We start from the raw sequence: 18296 nt of genomic DNA on the forward strand, positions 1-18296 counted from the left end.
GAGACAATTCGTTTCTTCCTGGGCTGGCTTCTTAGTGCCTTCACAAGCTGCTTTTAAGCATAGATAAGGGTCAGAAGCTATGGGTTGTGGGCAGAGAAAGTGCTTTGAGTTAGAATCCTAGCTATACTACTGTAGCCAGCGGGGTGACCTTGGACAGGCCGGCAGGTCTCTCCCTCACTCCCTGCACACCCTCATCCCCCAGGTCTGCTCCCTCACCTGTGCTACCTGGAGGCTAGGGATGGCGATCCTTCCTGGGAAGGATTGAGTCAGTGCTAGCTGCTGCTGCTATGAGTACATATGCGCCCTGCTTCTTCTTCCAGGTGGCCACAAAGCGGGCACAGGCCTGGTGCTACAGCAAAAACAACATTCCCTACTTCGAGACCAGTGCCAAGGAGGCCATCAACGTGGAGCAGGCGTTCCAGACGATTGCACGGAATGCACTTAAACAGGTGGGTCTCTGGCAGCTGTCTGGCTCCCCCTGGTGATTGACCATCAACCCAGCCCTTGCCTGGCTTCCTTGTTCTTCTTTCCTACCTGACTCCTTTTCTTTGCAGCCAGAAGAAACCTGTATGTTTATCTGGGAAGGTAATGACATGTTCTCCTTAAAGCTTCTATATATTCCACTTGTTTGTGAATATCCTAAAGGATGCAGGGACAGTGAAGACTTTAGCTGAAGCCAGCCTTGTTTGACTGGGCATGCTCTTATTCTTCCTGCATGCTATTAGGAGATGAGGCCACTAGGAGGCCTTTGGTCAGATTGCTCCTTCTATTTAAGGAGGGGAATTCGAATGTCAGCTCTGCTACCCATCATTAGATCTAGTTTTTTATCATATCTGAGCTTCGTCTCTTCATCTGTAAAATGTGAATACCTGCTTTGCAGGGTGGTTGTGAAGATTGCATGGGATGGGCTTACTTTTGTTGTTCTCATAAATGGTTATATTTCATCGCTAGAAAGGTGAACCAGAAGCTCTGGGAATCGTATTCCTTGAATAAAGTTTTCCTACATTTTCTTTCTTGTTTGTGTTGTTTACTCAACTATTCCCAGAAAAAAACCATTACTTCTTGTTGGCATGTGCAAGTTGAAGGTGCTTTTGATTTCTCAGCTGTGTTAGGTTTGGTGGAGTTAAGGCAGGTGATGAGGCATCGTCAGATGTCTGTGGTAGTCAGACACAGTGGGGCAGAGGAGGTCAGAGGTAGGTGCACGTCAGAGGATGCAGAGAACATTTGAGGGAGTACATGGTGGCTGTAAAGGGCAAGGCAGGCTCTCCTAAGTCCAGGAAGCTGGGTTTATAAAAGGCGGCAGTTCTTAGCAGGACTGGGCGTCTGGACTTGTGGGCAGGGAGATAATTTGGAATGGATTGTTTCAAGGACTGGAGGCTGCACTGAGTGTTCCATAACAAAACGGTAAGTCCTAATCAGTGAGGAATTGGTCCACCCCAAATGCCAGGAGAGTCCCTGCTGAGAAACGTTGACACAGTGGGAAGGAACTGACCAGGATGCAGACTTAAGGCCCTTTTGGCTCCCCTTCCCCTCTTCCTTTAGCCTACCCGCATACCTAGATTAATAATGTAGTGCGTTTTTCCTGATGTTCGTGTAATTGCATGTGAATCTAAATATGTACAGGGAGTTGTTTTCCACCAGTTCCCCGTTGACTGACATCACTGTTGGAGTTTTTCTCTCTGAACATTGCTGTGCCTGCAGCCTTATTATAATGCTTTTATTTCTGCGAGCTAGCCTCTTAGGAGTAAGATTGTTAGATTGGAACATTTGTGTATTTTTAAGAGATGGTGCCAGGTCACTCTCCCCAAGGGCAGCGCTACTTAGTTCCTTCCAGCAATGTGAGTTTTCTTTCTCTTACCTCCCTACCAGCAAGCAGCAGGCATCATCTGTAACTCCACTCACGCTCTTGCCAGTCCTTGGTTTTTCTCTGTTGCAGACAGCCGGGACATAGCACTTGCCTGGGCACCTGTCAGTTCTCATGAGCTCTTTGTGAGTTGAAATTAACTTCACCTGTATTGCAAGTGATTTTTCCAACTCTGCTGTGTTTTTATATATATCCTTTGGCCATAGAAAAAGAATAGTTTTTTAGTCGGGTATGTCATTTTAAATTTCCAGCTTTCCTGTGTCTAAAGTGGGTGTTGTCTCATTCAGATGGAATGTATTTCGGCTTATGGCAGGAAATAGGGACTCACCTAATTCTTTCAGAGGGATAGCCACTTGTTTCAAATGTTAGTAGCTAGCTGTTAAATAGCGTTTTCCCACTGGATTGAAACATGACCTTTGTTGTATTAAATGTTCACTTAATTGGAATCTATTTCTGGTCTCCCCAGTCTGTTCTGGCATCTGGGTGTTTCTTGCCTGGACCATCTTGATTTGAGACTGCCTTTATAATATGATCTGACCTCTAATAAGGCAAGTCTCCCCTCATTAGTCCTGTTGGTATTTTTTTCTTGGCTATTTTGGTGCTTTTTCCATTTACACTAAGAATTTTGTTCCACTTCCACCTTTTTCTTTGCTCACCCTCCCCCAAAATAAACCTCATTGAGATTCTGATTGGAATTACATTATAGCTGTTTTACTGTGTGCTCTGGGTACCCTAACAAAAGGCCACAGACTGGGCGGCTTAAACAACAGACTTGAATTTTCTCTCAGTTCTGGAGGCCAGAAGTCCATAATGAAGGTGCCAGCAAATTCCGTTTCTGGTGAGGACTCGTCTGCCTTACAGACTGCTGCCTTTTCCGTGCGACCTCCGTGGCCTCTCCTCTCTGTGCACACACACAGGTGGATTGGGGGTGGGGAGAGAAGGAGAGAGCCAGATCGCTCTGATGTCTCATCTTACAAGGACACACTAATCCTGTCAGATCTGGGGCCCACCCTTATGAATTCATTTAAGCTTAATTACTTTCTTAATCCGAATACCACCACACTGGGGCTTGGGACTTCAACAGACGAATTTTGGAGGAACACAAACATTCAGTCCATAACAGCTGCTATTTTAGGCCTTGTGTTATATCCTTCAGTAATATTTTAGAATTTTTCACATCCTTTGCCTTTCATATTAAATGTATTCCTAGATGCTGGCGAGAGTGTAAAATGGTACAGCCACGTTGGAAAACAGGCAGTTCCTCAAAAACTTAAACATAGAGTTATCATATGACCCAACAATTCCACTCTAAGGTATATACCCAAGAGAAATGAAAACAGGTTTACACAGAAACTTGTACACAAATGTTCATAACATCGTTATTCGTAATAGCCAAAAAGTGGAAACAACCAAAATGTACATCAAATGAAATGTCCAAAATAGACCAATCTATTAAGACAGAAAGTAGGTAAGTGGGTTGCCAAGGGCTCAGGGTGTCAGATGGGGATGGGGAGTGACTGCCACTGGGGGTGCAGGGTTTCTTTTTGGGATGATGATTGTGTTCTGGAATTAGATAGTGGTGATGGTTGCCCATTTTGGTGAATATATTTAAAAAAAAACTAGAATTGTACACTCTATGGTATACCTCAATGAAGCTTTTATTTTTTAAAATATGTATTACTAGAGGTTTTTACTTTTATAGCTATTGTGAATGGAACAGTTTTTCCTAGAGAACTTTTAATGAATAGAAACATTCCCTGCTTGGGGCCGGCCCGGTGGCAAAGCAGTTAAGTTCACGCGTTCCGCTTCAGCGGCCCGGGGTTCGCCGGTTTGGTTCCTGGGTGCAGACATGGCACCACTTGGCAAAGCCATGCTGTGGTAGGTGTCCCACATATAAAGTAGAGGAAGATGGGCACAGATGTGAGCTCAGGGCCAGTCTTCCTCAGCAAAAAGAGGAGGATTGGCAATAGTTAGCTCAAGGCTAATCTTCCTCAAAAAAAACGAAAAGAAACATTCCCTGCTTTATCTCCAAATCCTAGAACAGTTCCTGGCACATAGGTGCCCACTGTTTCAGAGACAGATTATTTTTCTCTGCCAGGAAGTAGAAAGCTGCTCCTCCCTAGCAACACGTTAATTCAGCAGTAAGTCCCACTGAACCAACCACTGTCCATCTCCTGTGATCTCTGCCCACAGGTGGTGATAACATTCATTCACAACTGGTTTTTAAGCATGTGGCATTTGGAGACCAAACTCGCCTAAACTTTTGGAAGAAAAAGAAAATAGGCCCTAGGTCCAGAAAAATGAGTGGCAAAAAGGGAAGTGGAGGAATGTTTGGGACTGAGAGGGCAGCTAGCATTCAGCTCCAGCCCACTGTTGCCTTGTGGAAATGCTAAGAGTTGCTCAAAATCCAGGCCTGTTAAAGTCTGATTTCTTTTTAAGTGTTGGCAACTGTATGGACCATACAAAAAGCGTATGTGATCTGGCTGTGGTCCCCAAGCCACCAGATTGCGATCTGACGGAGAGCGTGAGTCAGTTTCTGTCCTGACTGCTCAGTGTGATTGCTGCTCTTCCTGCTGAATTTGTCTCTTCACATTAGCCTGGAGTTACCACAAAACCTGTCTTCCTCTTACTTGGCCTCTAAGGGTCAAGCACCTTCTGCCAGAGCCCTCCCTTCACTGCCACGGCTGTTCCGCAGCCCCACTAAGGGCCAGAGCTGAGCACGGGAATTCCCCTGTGCACTGAGTAACAAACCTCTCTCTCTCTCCTCCCTGCCCAGGAAACGGAGGTGGAGCTATACAATGAATTCCCTGAACCCATCAAACTGGACAAGAATGACCGGGCCAAGGCCCCGGGAGAAGGCTGCAGCTGCTGAAGGAGCAGTGAGAGCAGAGCACAGAGTCCTTCACAAACCAAGAACACACTTAGGCCTTCCAACACAAGCCCCCTCTACTCTTCCCAACAGAACATAAAGTGATCTCTCATATCCAGCTGCCAAAAAAACCCACCAAACACTCACCCCCTCCACACACACCACACACACACACACACACACACACACACACACACACAGATCTGACACAAGCAGACAGACTCCAGCCCTGGCCTGTGATGGCTCCAGTGGGGTCTGCCCATCCACCACATCAGCCCTGGTATGGCAGCAGGATGTGCCAGCTGTAGAAATCGTTCTGGTGTGGAGTCAGCATCGGAAGCTTTTTCTTTTTGTCCACTGGAGAGAGAGAACTGTTTACAGTTAATCTGTGTCTAATTAGTTTTCTGATTTTTTTTAATGGTCTTGTGGTCTTTTTACCCCCACCCCCACTCCACCCCTCCCCCTCCTCCTGTGAAGGCTACCACTTGGGAAGGCTGGTGCCCCATGCTTCATCACAGGCTCACACCCGGTCTGTTCAGGCTGAGTTTTGTATGTATCTGTTAATGCTTGTTACTTTTAACTAATCAGATCTTTTTACAGTATCCATTTATTATGTAATGCTTCTTAGAAAAGAATCTTATAGTACATGTTAATATATGCAACCAATTAAAATGTATAAATTAGTGTAAGAAATTCTTGGATTATGTGTTTAAGTCCTGTAATGCAGGCATGTAAGATGGAGGGTTGAACCCTGTCTGGATTGCAGAGTGTTAGCAACTCAGAATTCAGAAATCCAGCTTGAGGCAGTATTCTGTACAGTAGACACAAGAATTACATACGCCTTTTATCAAAGACTTAAGAGCCAAAAAGCTTTTCATCTCTCCAGGAGGAAAACTGTCTAGTTCCCTTCTGTAACTGAATTTGGATGGATAAATGGCTGTTCTTTCAGAAATTAAAATTCTCACTTTTCCTTTTTTTTGCTCCACACTTCTAAACTCCCCCATTAGATCAGTATCCCACTTATAAGAGGGAGAGGAAAATCCTAACAGATCTGTCCTAGTGATTTTACCTTTGTTCTAGAAGGCGCTCCTTTCAGGTTGTGGTATCCTTAGGTTAGCAAACCTTTTTCTCCTTTTCCCCACCAACGCCCCTCTTGCCCATCATAATTAACCTGTTTCTTTGGTATGGAACCCTGGCAGTTCTGCCCCCTCCCTAGGATCTGCCCCTGCATTGTAGCTTGCTTAACGGAGCACTTCCCCTTTTTCCAAAGGTCTACATTCTAGGGTGTGGGCCAAGTTCTTCTGTAAAGAGATGAACGTGATGCCAATAAAATGTAACAAGAACAAAGATGATCTGCCTTTGCCCTGTCTTTTTTTTCCTTCTTCCAGATCCTTGGCTCAGGAGAGACCATGTTAGCTAATCATAGCCAGTACTTTCCCAAGCAGCAGTACGCTCCCTGACAGGGCGCACGTGGTGCCTGAGGCACAAAGGCCTTCTCATATCCAGCCCTGTACCACCTGTCCCTAGTTTGTTTTTGGTTTTTGTTTTTTTAATCACAGTATTGGGGAGTGCGGACCTTGAATGGAGAAAACATTGTCCCTTTAGAAGAGCACCCACAAACTGCTGGTGACCTCTGGACCGTGCACAGCCTTCAGGTGTGAGTGTAACTTAGCCTTAGTTTTAGTTTTGTTTTTTAATTGACATAGTTGCTAATACTTAAGATACCAGATAGTTCTGAATTTCTGATTTTTCACAGGAGAAGACGATTGGGCAGCAGGGGCCCTGCATTTCAACATATAGAAGCCAGCAGCTGGAACTAAATAGATGCCACCTAGAAGCAATTTTAGACAATAGTCATTTCCGTCAGTGGATCGGTGCAGGTTTTGCAGAAGTGCCCCATTGACTTGGCTCTTGGGTTCTACTTTGCTCTGCTCTTCTACATTTCCACTTCTCAGCCTCATCGGTTGGTTTCCTCCTTCGTGCCTACTCTTGGCTCACACTTAATGTCTTAAAAATAGCATTCTTAGAAGCTCACAAGTGCAACTCTGCCATGGTGCATGGCTTAAATCTGCTCTGGTCCCACTCTCTGGGCTGAGCCTAATCATCATCAGTGTTGTGTTTGTGTTTGACTTCTAGAGAAGCAGAGTCCTCTCCGGCTTAGGGCCCAGTGACTGGGCCGTGATTTGTGGACTCTGTGTGATGCCCACCTCTACAAACCAGGTTACTCTTGCTCTGGTCCTAACCTTGAATGTGACGTGGAAATGGACCTTGACCTCTGATGTTCCACCATCATCCTAAAACCGATGATCATCCTGACGTGGACCTGCCTTACCTGAGATGAGCTTGAACGTAACCTTGTGAGTGACCCTGACCCACACGTAGCTCACCCTAGTTTTCGACTTGAACTGACCCTCACCCTCCTCTTGTCACTGACAGTCATCCTAAACATGGTCCTCCTTGAAATGACCCTTCCTGACCCTAATCATGATCCTGACTCTGAAGTTAACATTGAACACTGCTATGACAACCTTAGTCTCCAACCTGGGACCCCATCAGCCCAGTGACTGGGTGACCTTGACTTCATCTTATATTCCTAAATTATATACGTACACGCAATTTTCAGCTAGATTTGGTTTATCCACAGTAGGAAGTAATGGCTGAGATTGAACTCTGTACTAACAGACTATCTTTTTCCATAATCAGGGGAATCTGTGCCCAGGGAACAAACCCCTGGGGTCTGGCTTGGCCCCCACTGCAGGGGAATATTAGCACCGCCTCAGGAGGAGAACCTTGCTGCCACAAAGCCCTAATGCAGGTCCTGTACTAGTAGTAACGATACCCAAGGGTCCAAACTCTAGGTTTGGGGTCAGTTCCTTTCCCAAACTGGCAGGATCATGGATCATAAGAATCAGCTTGTTAAAATAGATTCCCACACCCCGCCCTGGACCTACTGACGGGCTCTTTAGAGGAGGGAGTCTGAGTACCATCTTGTCAGTCTGGGAGACACTGGCCCCCTGAGTCCCGAGAAGGCGCGCCGGGCCTGCCGGGCGCTGGGCTCCAACGAGATGGACGTCGGTTGGGAGGCCTGCGCGGGGACGGCGGCGGTTGGGAGGTGGACTTGGGGGCGGGCGCAGCAAGCGTGCGGGTCTCCATGGAGACAAGGGGCTGGGCCAGGCCGCTGGGGCGGGACGACGGGGGCGGGATGTGCGCCCAACGCCCAAGGGCCCTCGCCGAGCCCAGGAGGCGGCAGAGTGGGTGGGACGTCGGGCAAAGAAAGCTGTGGCCAGCGCTGGAGGGGAGGGAAGCAGAGAGCAGCAGGGGCTGGCTACGGTGGGAGCTCGGACTGAGGGGCGTGGCACACCCTGCAAACTCAGGACCATTGAGGGAATAGTTCACACCGCTCAGGAGAGGCTTGGGTAGCCAAACATGGCTATGGCGGGGAACCTCCTCCTGCTGCCCCCTAGGATAGAGGAGGGCACAATCCTTTCCGTACTCCAGAGTCCCCAGCAGTCAGCACTGAACATCTTTCAGATGTAGCACAGAGATCCACGACGATTGGCCTTGGTCATTATCTACTTGAACTATGCAGCATCTCAGGGTCATGTTTAACCGTAGGGATGAAGATTTTGTTCTTCCCGAGAATCATCGCGCTCCCCAGATGCAAAGCTGCCCCTAAGACCACACATGGCCTGCATCTTCTGCCAGCGTCCCCTCCAAGCCTTCAGACAGGCATCAGGGAGAAAGCAGGCGCCCAGCGCAGAGCCTGTGCCTGTGCAGGGCAGCCTACAGTGGGGATGGGGACGGACGCTAACACAAGTCGTCTCCAGCTTTGTAAACGCTCATTCCCCAACTAGGGGGACCTGCTCACCAGCTATCCTAAAATGTCAGGTAGGAGGGCAGGGGAAGATGCTGTCTTGGTCCCCACACCAGGCTCTCCAGACACCCAGTTTAATACTTCCAGCAGAAAAGCCCAGTCCAAATCTCTGTACTTCATGAGGGCCTTCATATTTCATTTATTCAAACAAATGTTTACTGATTATCTACTGTGTGCCGGGTACAAAGGATTCAGTGATACACAAGACAGACAAGCTCACCTCAGGGTGGGGTGGAGAGACTAGGATACAAAGGCAAAAACTCCACGTAGTGATAAGTGCTGTGAAGAAAAACATGAAAAAGTGATGTGAAAGATGGGGGGTAACGCTACTTCAGATGGGGTGTTTAGGGAGGGCTTCTCTGAGAAGGTGATACTAACTTGATTGGCGAGAAGGGACTGGGCCTGTGAAAGTCTGCAAAGAGAGGGAACAGCAGCACAAAGGGCCTGCCGTGGGCTTGGGCTCAGCTGTCCAAGGCGTGGACATGGCAGGCAGGCAGCGAAGGGGAGCGAGGCCTGCAGGGCCCAGACCACAGCAGGCCTTCTGGGCTGTGGGCAGACAGTTGGATTTTATTCTCAATGTGATGGGAGGCCACCCAAGTGCTTCAGCAGGGGAGGGCAGGATTCACTGGGCCCTCTTTGAAGATCTGACAACAGGGAGACCCACTTGGAGGCTTTCTCAATCTTGCAGGGGCAGCTGGTGCAAAAAGGGCTGGTCCGGAAAGCAGTGTAGATGTCAGAGCACAGTCTCTCCTTACACTCTTCTTGAGGCTGAACAGCTCCTTTAGCTGTCTGCAGGGAGGCATGGTTCTGGGCCCCTGGCCTGGATGGACAGCCTTCTAACAGTTGTCTTCTGCACCCAGACAAGGGCAACACACAGCCACATGCCCGTCCCCATCCTGTGGCTTTCCCTGGGCCCTTGCTTTTCCCTCCCCACGCCTGGCCCACTGGACGGAGGAGGGGTCCAGTGGGGCAAGAGCCCTGGACTGGGCATCAGACTTGGCATGCAGTCGGAGCACACCAGGGTGCTGCCTCTTCTCCCGACCTCAGCTGCTTCATGGCACACGGCATGGCACATTGGCCAGCAAGATGAATTCCTGTTTGGCCCCTCAGTGGTCCGAAAGCCTTCCTCAAGGGCCACCTCTTTCAAGAATTCTTACCTGATTAGAAGGGAATAAAGGAAGGGGACACATTTTCTAAGAGCTATTTATGTCAGGTGTTGGTTGAGATGGGTTTTTTCCCCTTTCACAAATATAATTGAGTCAGGTCTAGGGCCCAGGAGTTAGATTCGTTTCTAGATTCTCATCATTTCAATGCTACACAAGACAGACATGGTCTTGGGGGCGTGGGGACATATTAAGCAAGTAAATAAAAAGTAATTTCGCTAGAGAAAACATGAGAAAAGGAATCAGGATGACAGGATTGAAGGAACTAATGGAGATCAAGAGTTGGGGGTTCCTGGAAGAGGGTTCAGGTTGGCTGGACAGCTGAAAGCACAGCCTAGCACACAGTGTGTCAGCACAGGGGGTGCCCAATGGAGAAAGAAGGCCACGGGGAGGCAGGAGCATGGGGAGATAAAGTAGAAGAGGTCAGCAGGGCCCGGATGCTGCAGGCCTGGGCGGGAGCAACAAGTTCTGGTTCATTAAAAGGCTACTCTAACTGCCCCTAAGTGAAGAAAAGACTGGATTGAACTGGGGGAGGAGGTGGGAGGTGGCAGGGCGGAGGAAGCAGGGGGACCAGACAGAAAAAGATAGTGGTATGGGCAAGGTGGCTGGCGGCCATCTGAAACAGGTCCCTTTGCTAGACCCTACCCGATGTGGCCATACCGTCCGCATTGTTCTGGTGCCCCTCAGAGAATGCAGTTAGGGAGCAGGGTCTGGTTTGAGGTTGTGAGCCCCATCTCAGGAGGGAACTTTCAGGGCAGCTGTTAACCTGTGATTGACTAGTAGAATATTTCAGGATCCCCGAGATTGGACAAGCAACTAACGGTATGAAATAAATTTTGTCTTGCAAAGATCCCAGTAGGTTTTCCCTAGGCTTTTCAAAGGTGTCACAACCCCTGTGGGGCCCCTGCCTGTTCCGCCAGTCGGCCCAGTGGGCCCAGTGCACAAACACTTTGAGTTGGGACCCAGGTAGGGTTTGTGCTATGACAGGAGACACAAGTGTACTGAGCTGGACCTGAGTTTGAATCCCATCTCATTCATTCAACAAATATTTATTGAGGGCCTACTATGTGCCAGGCCCTGTGCAGCAGTGAGTTAGACAGGGTCCCTGCTCTAGTGAAGGTGAGAGGCATGAGACAGGATAATTGTGGGGGGGGGGGGGCGGGGGGGGAACAACTTGAAATGGGGTAAATAGCAAATGCTTTGCCATCTTTTCTGGCCAGGTATCACTAGAGATACTACCCAGTCTCTCTCAAGCCTCAGTTTCCTCATCTGGACAGGGGAGGCAGAAATACTATCCCCACAGGATGGTTCAATTCCTGGCAAGTGGGTCGTGCTGCCTGGTGCCGCGGCTTCGACTGCCGACACGGGGCTGCAGGCTCCACTCACACCCTTTACAGCTTCACCTTCTCCCCCAGGAAGAATGGCTCCACAAACAGAGGCTGCTGGTGAAGGGAGACAAGCCAAGTTCCCCTGCCTGCACTTCAGCCCAGAGACCCTGCTGCCGCAGTAGCCAGGGCAGGGCCACACTGGAAGATCGTTTCTCTGTCAGGTTTCGTCCTGCTTGCCCAGAGGCCCTCCCAGAATGGTCTCTCGATCCTGTCTGGCTCCTTGGGCCTCAAACCCTGGGGCTTCTGGAGAAGAGATGTCAAGCTCTACCACAGGTCTGAAGCTGGAAGATAGTTCTGGCCCTGCCCAACTGTGGAGGCCAAGCCCTGACGGGGCAGCTCCCTCTCGCAGCCAGCACTTCCCAGAGGGGACAGAGACGAGGCTGCAGGGTCCTCTTTCTCAGTCTGTAAACTGGCGTTCCAGTGGGGGAAGGTTCTGGATTGTACCCAAACTAAAGTAAATCCCCTGGGGAGGCTTTGGGCCAAAGGCAGACAGCCAGGGCTGGAAAAGCCAGCCTCTCCTGGGCTGCAAGAGTCACTGGCTCCCCCTCCTCCTCTCCAGGCTTTTACTCCATAAACGTTTCCTAAACTGAGCTCCTCTTTGTGCTGTTCCCACCCAGGGGGGACCCTGGGCGGACGTCTTCTCCCCAACTCTCGCTGCTGGGCAGCTACTTGAGGGCAGGGCCCAGAGAAGTGATTTTCTAGTTTCCGCCACTCATTCTCTCCTTCACCCCCTCATCCCTAGTCCAAGGTTTTTGAGCACTGGCCCCAGGCCCTGTGCCATGCAGAGGATGTAGATATGGGCAAAGACCCCAGCCATGAGCCCCAGGACTCCCAGGGCAAGAGGCTTCTCAGGGAAGTAGTCAAGTCTGTGGTGAGACACAAGGGGGAAGGGCAGCCGGGCCTGTCGGGCCCTCGGCGTGGCTGCAGGCACTGGGGGAGGCTGAGACTTCTGATGGCAGGTATGCAAACCGGGAGACGATGTTAGAGCCATCAAGTCCCGAAAGGCCACCGAGAGAAAGGCTGGTGGCTGAGAATGTGCCGTGGCCCCGGGATACAGCAGGAGCAGGGGTGGGAAGGGAGGAGGAGGCAGGTCACTGAGGGTTTGCGGAGTGATGGCAGCGCTTGAAATGGGGACCCAGGGGAGGACACTCACAGACTGTGCTGGGTGGACTCACAAAACTTCGAAGGGATGAAAAACGAATCCTGAGGTGCAAGTGCTCACATCAGGGTGGCACTGATGTGAGAAACAGGCTCCAGATCGGGGGACAGGCACAGGGAGCAGGAGAGCGGGACATGCTGTGAGGGCAACCTGGCCACAGGTCAAGAGTTAACAACTCTCTTTGACAGAGAAACCCCATTTATAAGGATGAATCCTGTCGCTATTTCTGGGCTAGTGAAGAAAAGGCAGTCACTGTTCATTGTTAACAGCACTGCAGGCCCATCATGAGAGGGACTGGTTAAAATACTGGGGCACAGCCAGACTGCAGGACGCTGTGCCACTATTCCAAAGAAGTCGCACCTGGATGGGCTGATTTCATGTCTAAAGCTAAGAGAAGTGGGACGCAGAAGTGTGTGTGGCATCCCGTTGGACTAAGTGCGAGGGCACAGGACGCTCCCCACACTCCTGCCGTGAGCTGTGCCCGCCACGCAGCGGGGCCGAGGGCCAGGGGACTCGGTGTGCACTTCACAGCCTCTACTCAGCCTGGGTTTTACACCATAAATAACTTTATTAAAAACTAACCAGCTTTTAAATAAATAAAAGAAAAAAGAGGGCCTGGGGAAGGGCAGTTTGACTCAGCGAGACCAGGCTGCCTGGTCCCACGCCTGGGGCGTGGGGGGCCACCTCGCTTTCCTCCTGCGCCACTCAGCCCAGCAACCTTCAGGACTCTTGGAGAACTGACAGAGGGAAGTGGTTAAGTCCTTTCTGGAGATGAGTAACTGTTCCTGCTCAAGGTGACAGGGTCAAATCTCCAGTTGTCCTCAACCCTCCCGGCTTTTCAGGCCCTATCTCTAGGTTGGGGATTCTTAACTCTGTGCCCAGCAAATCCCTCCCTGAAGCAGAATGCAGAGGCGCGTGCGTGAGCCTGCACCGTCCCTCTCAATGTGATTCCGAGTAGAAACAGCACTGATGCGGTGCCAAGTCCCACAAAGCTCTGGGCTGTCCATGATGAGTGCCACTTAAGTCCACTCTTTTAAAAGACTGCATATTTAAAATCTGAGAACTCTTGGGGCTCCTCAGGCCCCTTCTCTGGCACCCTAAGCATGGGCCGTCTGGAGTTGGGAACCCGGCCTTGCCCCGGTGGATGGCGGCCCGAGAAGTAAAGGTGGTCTCCCTTAACCCCTGTGCCCACCCAGACTGGAGGGGCCATGATGCTCCCTCCGAGAACTCCGTTTTATCTCAGTCCCCACGTTTTGCATCCTCTCTGCCTCAGGGGGCCTCAGCATCAACCCGTCAGTGTCAGCTCCTTTGATCTCTGGGCAGTCCCTGGTTTCACCAGACCCCCAGGCTCCCCAGACCTCACCACCCGGCTGCAGGGGGGTGATGGGCCAGAGCCCCTAACAACGTCCCCACTCAGGGATTCACAGTACACATTTGCATCTTAAAGGCAACCTTCCCCATAGTCTCCTCTGGTGAATTTCCTTTGTCTCCCCTTAAATGCAGAAAAGCACTTGATGCCTCAAATTGGGTTTTGCCATCCTCCCTCCCAGCCCAGGCATAGGCTTGAGGCAAACTCTCCGTTTAAAACATTCTGGGGAGACACTCTGGTCCTTCTTAACTGTTACTCTCAGCAGCCTGGCCAAAGCCAACTGGGCCTTCCCTGGTCAGGGGCCCCCAGGTGGCAAGGCCTCTGAACCCCATGCCCGGGGCTGGTGACTCCTGCAGCCTTTCAGCCCCCCACACCCAGGGCTCCTGCCCTGGTGAGGCCCACAGAGACACAGGGGCCCACGGCCCACCCAGAGCCCCAGGCTTTGCAATCCCAGTCCGAGACTTCCCATCAGGCCAAGCCAACCCCTTCCTCTGACACCTGGGGCCTCTACGTCTCTGTTTTGTATCCTCTCGTCCACCCAGGCTGTATTCTTGTGGGTCCTCTAGGTCATCTCCTCTGTTCAGGAGTCCAGAACCAAGCTGTCAAAGCTGGAACGGTCATCCAAACACATCCAGCCCCTTTTCACAAACTGGGGAACTGAGGCTGGGTGGTGTAAGGGGGCGCGTGGGTCACACCTGGAGTTTGTGGGCATCTCCCAGTCCACCTTCCTGTTGCTGCTGCTGTAGGCACACCTGTGTCATCTTCAGGCTGCAGGGTGTGCCCAGGGGTGGGGCCCCGCAGGGAGCAAGGCAGACCCAGTTCTGCTCTTAGAGGGCTCCCAGCCCTCGAGTGAACAGGCAAAACGGGGTCAGGTGTTGATAAATACTATGAAGAAATAAAGCAGAGGGATGTGCTAGGGAGGCATTTTAGCACAGCTGGCCCCTGGGGCTGCTCTGAATGAAAGGAGCCAGCCACACAGCAAGTGCAAAGGCACTGAGGTGGGAGTGCCCCCTCCCCCTGCCCCTGCCCCGTGTATGTGTAAGAAACAAAAAGGCCCGTGTGGCTGAGTACAGATTAATCCTAAGTCTGATGAGAAGCAACTGGAGGCCTTTTAGCAGAGGCAGGACACAGGGTATCAGACTTCTGTGTTAGATGCTCCCTCTGCTGCTGGGTGGAGGCTTGGAGAGGCCACAGTGGAAAAGCGGAGAGCACAGCAGCTTGGGAAGAAGAGGATGGATGTGGGACTCGTTGGAGGGTGTAGACCTGATAGGAACCGATGTGTTGGATAAGAGGGTAGAGGGAAAAAGAAATCAGAGGGGTGTCTGTGCTTTTGGGTTAGCACTGTGACAGTTTCGGGAGCAAAGGTTTGCAAGAGAAACTCGAGAGTTCTGTTTTAGCCACGACACAGAAGGGACATGTTTTAGACCCCCCAGTGGCGATGGCAGCAGGCAGCTGGATGCTGGAGTCTGTTGGTCAGGAGAGAGACAGAAATGAGAGGTGTCATCAGTGCATGAAGTGTTCAGAGTCCCGAGCCTGGACGAGCTCCCCTGGAGAGAGAGGACCACCCTGACGCTGGCACCCACAGGCACCATGTGCCCCCGAGCTTCCTCCAGACTGGCCTGGCCCTGGGGAAGGGGCGTCTGTTAGGCCTGGCCACTTCCAGATGCTCCTTTTTTTGTATTCTGTCATTGGCTACTTGAGGTCTTCCACACCTATGGTTTCCTTAGAGGGGTGGCAGGGGGGTACCTGGCAGTGTGGAGTTTGAGAAGCATCCCTGAAGGCTGGCAGGACCCAGGCCCTAGAATCCTGGCTAACTGGACAAAGTCACTACCTGCCGCCACCCACCCCCAGCCCCCCAGCCCCAGGGCTCAGTCTCCTCATCTGCATAATGATGCCATTGGGACACAACCACTTGGTCCCTTGCCAGCTCCCAAAGCCTAAAATTAGCCTTCCCTGGTCCACAGGCAGCCCCCATCTTGGCAAAGATGCTCCCTCCACTGCTGGGCCAAAGAGCCCACCGGGGCTAGCCTGGACTCGGAGCTGTGTCTTCTGTCCCCTCCCCCATGGCCTGGGCCACACTGCCCTGCCTACATGTGTCCACTTCCTCCAGTGATTTCTTCTCTCCTCCAGCCATGGCCAGGCTCCCCCAGGGCCCCACACAGGTGGCAGTGACCCCCTCATTGAGCAGGTGCTGGGAGTCCGGCCCATGTGGAGGGCGCGAATGCTGCTCAGGCCCCTCTCTTCTGGCCCCCGACCCAACCGATTCTTCAGATGTTTTTAAGGGAAACCTGGACTGCATTTTTATCTGAAATCTCCTGATTTTTCAATCCTGGAACTAACAGTGTTTTTTTTTTAAAAAAACACTGGGTGAAACAGGCAGGGCCCAGCCACAGGGTCTCGCAGGAGCGAGCTCCGCCTTAGTGACTGGAAGCTCACCAGTCTCCTCAGCTCTGCCAACCCTGTCCGCTCTGATCATCAGTCCCCTTTCTGAGTGGGCTGCGCTGGGACCACCAGCCCTTCTTTCTTGAGACTCTCTCCTCCTCAGCTTCCATGACTCTGGCCCCACCTGGCTTCCCTCCTTCCTCTCTGACCATTCTTCCTCTGTCTCCTGGGGACCCTGTCCCCTCCATGATGACCCCAGGAGGGTACCCCTCACCCAGCCTGCTACTGTAGCCAGCTCCAGATTCACATTTCCAGCAACCTCCTCTCCCGTGAAGGCTGGACAAATGTTTCAGTCTGGCGGCGCCCTTGCTGCCCGTGCTGGGGTTCCATCAGTGGAATCAGCCCCTCTCTCCCTCTGCCCTTTCAGAGCCCCCAAGCTCAAGCCTCCCCCCCAGCTGGTTTCCTTGGGCCAGCTCTCATCTGGGCGTCCCTGTTCCCATCCCATCTCCATGCACCCTGGGCTACCCTACCAGGGCCGCCATATCCACCTCCCCAGCCTGGCTTTTGCTCCTGGACAGACTCGCTGTGGGGCGGGGGGCCGCGCAGCGTTTGCATCCTGCAGCTTCTCTCTCACTGTGTAACATCGTCAACGCAACCGGCCTGCACACACTTTGCATTTTTGGGACTTGAGGTCTTTGTTCAAGCCATGCAGGCTCTGCAAGACCCTTGCTGCTCCCCAGGGCTCAGCTCAGGGGCTCTGTCAGAAACCCACTCCCTCAACTCTGTTAGGAAGTTCAGATGGTCTTTCCTCAACTTGGCTGAGATCGCAGGCCCTCATGGTTTTCCTGACCCTGGGCAGACAGTCCATTCAGGGATCCTCTTTCCTGGGAGAGGAGCTTGGCCTTCTTTGCAGGGACCTGGGTTGCAATCTATTCTCCCTCTCCTGTGGGGTAAACTCACTGCCCTGGAGACCTAAGTCCTCTAACAGCTCTATGCCCATGACCCCCGCCCCCGAAACACCCAGTCTCACCTTTCCCAGCCGTGATTTCCTCCTCTTCTGGGGCGTATTCACTAGCTTGTCGGAGAACAAGAGCTGTGAAAGGGGTGAGCGCCGAGAAGAGGGGAGGGCCCACCACGCCTGCTCATAGGGGCCTGCTGGGGAAGAACGCCCGGAAACGCGCCCCTCTTTTGGAACCTCACGACCTCCAGCCCTGGAACCCCAATTCTCTAGCCTCCGGTCCCAGCTACTCCTCCATGCCCCAGCCTCAGGAGACTGTTTATTGTCTGCGTCTCTGCCGTGGCCCCCAGGGTACAGGCCTAAAATCACTTACCCAAAAGGACCCGCTCTCCTCCCGACTGTCTCTCCGTGGTCCCAGCCGCCCCAAGCGCAGGCTTCTTTGGCTTCGGGAAAGACTGTCCGGCACCTCCTCCGCACCCCCAATACAGGACCCAGTGGAGCTCAAGGCCGCCAGACTTGCACGAGCTTCTGCAGAAGACTTCGTCTGGCACCCGGAGAGCAGGGAGCGGACCCACTCTCATTGCCCTCCCCATACAAGAGGGGGAGGGGTGTGGCCCGGAGCTAAGAGCAACTCCCCTCCCTCATGCTCTCCGGGACCTCCTCCAGGGGTCGCAGCCTTAACATCGCCCACCCTGTCCTACCCTGGAGCCGCCATTTGGCTTTGGGGGAAATGATGGCGGCTATTTGCGCACCACAAAATGGGGCACTCGGGGCATCAGCAACAAGGGAGCGGGCGGCTAAGAAATGTCTCCAGACATTTCGGTCGTCCCCCGCTTCCTCCCGTGTTGTGCCCAGGCCCGTGAGGCATAACAAGACCCTGGGCGCGCAGCTGGAGGGTGCCTCCGTTCGCTATCCTCTTTGACTCGAGCGGAGACCCCCCTCGAAGATGTCCTAGCTCACTTCACATTGCCCCGGCCGACCACGTGAGGGCGTGCCCTGTGTTAGTTCGGACAAATTAAAGCTGGTCCTGCGGGCAGGCCGGGGCCCCCCTGGACGCGATCAGGGTTTGGGTGCCCGTAGCGCACTCTTGGCTGTCGGCCGCAAAGCTCCGGGCGGTGGGGCCTCCCCCGGGGCCTGCGCTTTTCGCCTCCAAACGGGGGGCCCCCCTCCTCTCGCGCTCCCGCAGCCTAGGGTGCACCCCTCCGTTCCCCTTTGCGGAGCCCTTCCTGGGCGCAGGCCGCCTCTCCGCTGCGCCGCGGGCTCGGGCCCT

General features: G+C 52.4%; 1 protein-coding gene and 2 long non-coding RNA genes across 4 annotated transcripts in view; 1 reads left to right on the forward strand and 2 right to left on the reverse strand.

Annotated features, from left to right (window-relative positions):
• The window catches only part of RAB7A (RAB7A, member RAS oncogene family), a 53460-nt gene extending 47380 nt beyond the window's left edge, over positions 1-6080 (forward strand). For both annotated transcript variants that reach the window (XM_023619873.2, XM_070237161.1), the window contains 2 exons: positions 321-449; positions 4641-6080. In XM_023619873.2, coding sequence (XP_023475641.1) covers positions 321-449; positions 4641-4736 — 225 coding nt within the window. In that variant the 3' untranslated portion in view covers positions 4737-6080. The remainder of the gene's footprint in view (positions 1-320; positions 450-4640) is intronic.
• Positions 6081-8730: 2650 nt separating this feature from the next.
• Positions 8731-9153, reverse strand: LOC138918005 (uncharacterized). The gene is made up of 2 exons (XR_011426768.1): positions 8986-9153; positions 8731-8886 (listed from the first exon to the last, which is right to left on the reverse strand). It is a non-coding gene; the product is annotated as an uncharacterized lncRNA (long non-coding RNA).
• A 3708-nt stretch (positions 9154-12861) lies between these two features.
• LOC138918003 (uncharacterized) lies at positions 12862-17999 on the reverse strand. The gene is made up of 2 exons (XR_011426766.1): positions 17400-17999; positions 12862-14949 (listed from the first exon to the last, which is right to left on the reverse strand). It is a non-coding gene; the product is annotated as an uncharacterized lncRNA (long non-coding RNA).
• Positions 18000-18296: the final 297 nt, after the last annotated feature.

This window comes from Equus caballus, chromosome 16, assembly GCF_041296265.1.
Source record: "Equus caballus isolate H_3958 breed thoroughbred chromosome 16, TB-T2T, whole genome shotgun sequence".
NCBI classification, from domain to species: Eukaryota; Metazoa; Chordata; class Mammalia; order Perissodactyla; family Equidae; genus Equus; species Equus caballus.